General features: G+C 33.6%; 1 protein-coding gene across 1 annotated transcript in view; it reads left to right on the top strand.

The window, feature by feature from the left end:
* Positions 1-3,821, top strand: part of LOC120224719 (acyl-CoA-binding domain-containing protein 5-like) — a 10,550-nt gene extending 6,729 nt beyond the window's left edge. Inside the window, 1 exon segment of the mRNA XM_039222974.1 lies at positions 3,466-3,821. Coding sequence (XP_039078905.1) covers positions 3,466-3,821 — 356 coding nt within the window.
* The last annotated feature ends 1,578 nt before the right edge of the window (positions 3,822-5,399 follow it).

The raw sequence follows: 5,399 nt of genomic DNA, 5'->3' as shown, positions 1-5,399 counted from the left end.
AAAAAAAAAAAAAAAAGCAACATAAAAAAATGGAAAACTCAAAATCTCAAAATCTAAGTGTTCTGTGACCGAATGATTGTTAAGCTCAAAATAACTCAATAGATGGCCAATTTTATTGCACCAGCATCTGTAGACAGCAAAATGACAATCACTGCTATTTCCCTGATGAAAACAACAAATGTGATTTTGTAATCATGAGACTATAAATGGAATTTTTAGATATATGCAAAAGTATAATGTAAAATAAAATTATCTGATTTCAAAGATGTACTTTTTTCTAAGCCAAACTCACAGATCCCCGATTTCTACCTACAAACCCCATAGACTTTATTAAGAATTCATAATTTAAATGTTTGAGACTGAGCTAAATTACCCTTTGCAAGGAGAATGGAAACACTGACATAATTTCAATTGGTTGAGATTTACAAACTGTTCACAAACTGTTCCCAGTAATTAATCATTCAATATTCATAAAAATCTGTATTAGGCATGACTATCCTTCATACATCTGTGGAAACTGAGGCATTGGATGGTTAACATAACTTCCTGGGATTACATACATGTGGATAGGGAAACAAAATTGAATCTTAGCTGTATTGCCGCACAAAATGTTAATGACTAGGCAAAAATGTTTATTTGAAACATTTTTTTCACAGATGTATTTACACTCGTCTATTAATAAGTAATGAAATTGTGGTGATGTATTTAGTCTAAAGAATTATGTTTAGATTTGTGTAAATAGTGGTAAAAGCACAGAGATTGAATTACACCACAAAAACTTGTTCAGATACTTTACTCCATCTACTAAGGCAACAGCGAGTATATAGAGGTTGCCAATCTCTACACTTCAGGTCTATTAAATATTATATCTCCTATTTTTAAATGTTTCATTTGGTATTTTTCATATATTATCTTATATGTGTCATTTCCCACTCTTTATGCCTTAGGAGGGTTTTTATTTAAAACAGTAAAACCAAATTATTGCTTATACACTCAATATTGGCTTTTGTATATTTTGGGTTCAACAATTTATTCTTATACAAAAGTAGTAATATTCTACCTGATTATTAGAATAATCAGTATATATTTAACTCTATCAGTATGCATATTAAATCTGAGAAAGACTTTATTATTGATGTAATTCAGAATGGTAAACACAGTTTTCCAAAGTATCAAATGGTAAAACATAATTATTTATCAATGTCAATATATGATACATAGCTATTTCTGATATTTAATATTTCTTAATCATTGATTGATTATCTTCTGTAGTAATATGGAAGATTAGACCTTATTTCCAGAGCCTTTCATTTATACCATCTTATACTTTTAAAAGACACAAAACAAATAATAAAGTAATGACCAAAGTTCTATGAAGATGTAGATCTTCATGTTAATAAACATCATTCCCTATTTGCTCTCATAGCTTTAGAGTGATTTGGCATAGAAAATCCAAACACTGCTATGGTCTTAAGATTGAAATGCAAGTTTCTGTGAGTAACAGATTGTTGAACGGATCTCAGTCTACTAAATGTCCAGCCTGCCAATATAACATATAACTAAAATTAAACTAATCTTACAACTGAAATGTTATGGCAATGAGCCTTTATTTTAGTTTAGTAAAATTTTTAACAAAATTATTTTAAACAGGTCATGCTATTCAAAATAAAGAAAAGAGTTTCACTTCTTATGTCTCATTTTATGATGTGTTTCATTATTTAATGCTTAAATTTGAAGTGCCTAAGTTTACTGAGATCATGGAGACATAAAACTTTACATACAATCTAGGGCTTTTCAGAGGACTTCAGGGGTAAACATTAGGATATTTTATATAGATAATCTGTGATTAGTAGTATGAAGTCTATCAAGGAATGCATATCTCTCAAGAAAAAGGATATGTTTTCAAAAATACAACAGTGTAAATTAGAGATTCTCGGTGGGCCCAGCAGGCTGCAAAGAATAGATAGGTTATCTTCTAACTGCAGGCAGTTTTCATCTTTTATAAACTTGCATTTTCCTTCTTCTCTTATTAAACACTGTCTCAGCTTCCTTTTTCAGGAAACACTTTCTCACGATATCAGAACACTAGAAAACATGGTTATGGGCAAGCATAAAGACTGACTTGTGTTTGTCTTATGGGTTTTAAAAGAAATATTTTGAAGGTACTTTAAAGGGTGATATTTATGCACTTATAATTGGTTCAGAATAGACTTCAAAGGATGTAAGTGATAGAAGTCTACAAAATATTAATAAGTGATAAGAAAAAAATGGCCTAAGCGTGCTGAAAATTGCATTGTAATTGATTTTATAAGATATTGAACAGCTTCATTTGTAGCTCTAAGGTCCTACTGGCACACATATAAAATATACTTAACTTGGAGTGGTTCTTAAAGTATTGTGGGAGGGGAAAATATTTATAATTGAACCTTAGAGGATAGGTATCTTTTAGCCAAATGGAATAAGAAGGAATTAAAGGAAGATTTTGGTCAAAGGAAGAACACGGGCTAAGTAATGAAGCCAAAACAATTACCTGATTAGGTAAAGTGCAGTCAGTTTAATGTTACCCAAGCACAGTTATGGGAAGAATAGTGACAATACAAAGCTAAAGAGTTAAGAGATCTCAGGGCTCCTGGGTGGTTCAGTCGGTTAAGCACCCAACTCTTGATTTCAGCTCAAGTCATGACCTCAGGGTTGTGAGATTAAGCCCTGCATTGAGTTCCATGCTGAGTGGAGCCTGCTTGGAATTCTCTCTTATCCTTTCTCTCTGCCCCTCCCCACACCAAAATAAATAAATAAAATTAATAAGAAGGGTTAAGGGAGCTCAAGACAATAATAAACTTCAGAGCATACTGTGAGAAATCTTATTTATGAGGAGAATAGAGAACTGCAAGGATTAAATAGGAGATAGATATGTTGGTCTGTGTTTTGGATACTATATTGACAGTAACATGGAAGACAGAGTAAAGAAGTGGTAGAGTTAATGGAGTACTTGGGTGTCTCAGTTGGTTAAGCATCTGGGTTTGGCTTGGATCATGATCTTGTGGTTCATAAATTTGAGCCATGAGATGGGCTCTGGGCTGACAACTGAGAGCCTGGAGTCTGCTTCAGGTTCTATGTCTCCCTCTCTCTGCCCCTCCCCAGCTTGTGCTCTGTCTCTTTCAAAAATAAATAAACATTTAAAAAAATTTTTTTAAAGTGGTAGGACTGAAGGCATGAAGTCTAGCTGAATTCATCAATAATTATGGAAGCTATGGAAAATCGTATGCTAACAACAAGCATCTGTTCTAATTCACCAAGGTGAACGAACAAAAGAAGCAGAATTATTAACTATTAAGGATAGAAATTCAATAGGATTTCTTGACTGAATACATAGCAAATTAAGAGACAGAGAAAATTCGAAGATTGTAAGACACTGCTTGTAGACTGGGAAGAGTAGTGGGTGATATAAGAAATTATTAGAAATAGGCCTCTACAGGCGCTGCCAGTCAGTCTTCTGCTACAACTTCTTGCTCTTGGTCACTTCCTCCCACTCCCTGGAATCCTTGGAATCTGCCTGCGCGTCTCAGGCTGAGTATGACAAAGCTTCTGAGTCTGTCAAGCACCTCAAGACCAAGCCAGCAGCTGATGAAATGGTGTTCATCTATGGCCACTACAAATAAGCAACTGTGCATGACATAAACACAGAATGGCCTGGGCTGTTGAATCACAAAGGCAAGACCAAGTGGGATGCCTGGAATCAGATGAAAGGGAGTTTCAAGGAAGATGCAATGAAAGTTTACGCCCACCACGTAGAAGATCTAAAGAAAGAATATGGAATATAAGGGACTGGATTTGGCTGCTGGCAATGCATTTCATCAAAACTGATACAATGCGTTTTTTTTTTCTAATACTGTGGATGACATGAAATAATGAAAATAGCCCATTAACCTAGATCCTGAAGACAACACAGGATATGGCCCTAACTGAAATGGGGCTGAAATGGTTACTGACCTGCTCTGAGTAGTGTTTATCTGTGGATCAATTAAAAGTGAATTTGTTACTTAAAAACAAAACAAAAACAATAAAAAGAAAAAAAAGAGAAATTATTGGAAATAGACAGTTTTTTATAGATGTCATGAATGAGAATCCTGTTTGGAATAAATTGTATATGAAATACTTGGGAGAAATGCAGGTTAAACTGCCTTAATCAACTGGAAAATCATTGCTTAGTAGAAACGTCTACTTTTCATAGTAAAAGCAAAATTCCTTGGGTCACCTGGTTGGCTCAATCAGGTAAGCAACGGACTCCTGATTTATGCTCAGGTCATGATCTCAAGGTCAGTTGTGAAACCAAGTCTTGTGTCAAGCTCCCCACTGAGCATGGAGTCTGGCTAAGACTCTCTCTCTCTCTCTCTCTCTCTCTCTCTCTTTCCCTCTCTCTCTCTCTCTCTTTTTCCCCTCTCCTTTTTCCCTCCCCCACTTGAATGCATACTCTATCTCTCTTTATCTCTTAAAAAATTCCTTGTACTGGCACCAGGATTTGTTATAATCTGTGCCGTCATCTCAATATGACTCTTCTGCAATGCAAACTATACTCCATCAATGCTATGTCATGAAATTCTTTGATTTTGCCCTGTTTCCTCACATGCATTATTTCCACATGCCCATGTCTTAGTTGCCTTCTGTCTAATTAATGCTAACTTAGCTTACAATAAATACTTTCTCTTCATATCCCATACATTTTTTACTTGGCTGCCTATCCTCTTTGCTGTCAAGAAGTCTAAACTATCTCTAAGAAAATAAAAGAAAAAAGAAAAGAAAAGAGAAGAGCAAAGAAAGACAGAGGGAAGTAGGGAAAGAAGGAGAAAGGAATACAGAGAGAAAAATAACTAAAGTAAAGGAGAAAAGATTTCACACTGAATTAAAATTGTTCTTATTCCAAGACAATTGGAAATTAGTAATAAATATTTGTTACAGTAATGAATTATTTTTAAAATGATTTGATCTGTAGAAATTACCCTTAACAATTTCAGTCATATTAAGTTGAAGTATATATCAATTTCAAAAGAAAACTACTTTGCAAAAATAGCCTTTGCAAGTACATATGGGCCAGGTTATTATATTTACTGAAGTTTGAAGCATTAAAAACACCTAATTCTTTCCTATTTAACCTAGCAAAGAATTTTTCCACAGAATTTAGCATTAAGTATTTGTTTTATTTATCTCTCACATCAATTCAAATTCTTCTTTATTGAAATTATAGAAGAGAATGTTAGAAACATCTTTATTTTCACAATTATGTAACCTCATACAAAATGGTTGGTAAATTATTAAATTGAGATCAAATTCACCAAGTATAATAATCAAAGAAAGAGTTTTCAAGAACATATTTATTTTTAAGGAGTATTACATTTTTATGG

The sequence above is a fragment of the Hyaena hyaena genome, unplaced genomic scaffold, assembly GCF_003009895.1.
Source record: "Hyaena hyaena isolate Hyena2069 unplaced genomic scaffold, ASM300989v1 scaffold_1235, whole genome shotgun sequence".
NCBI classification, from domain to species: domain Eukaryota; kingdom Metazoa; phylum Chordata; class Mammalia; order Carnivora; family Hyaenidae; genus Hyaena; species Hyaena hyaena.
The sequence above is the reverse complement of the archived record's forward strand: the minus strand, read 5'-3'. Positions and strand labels throughout refer to the sequence as shown.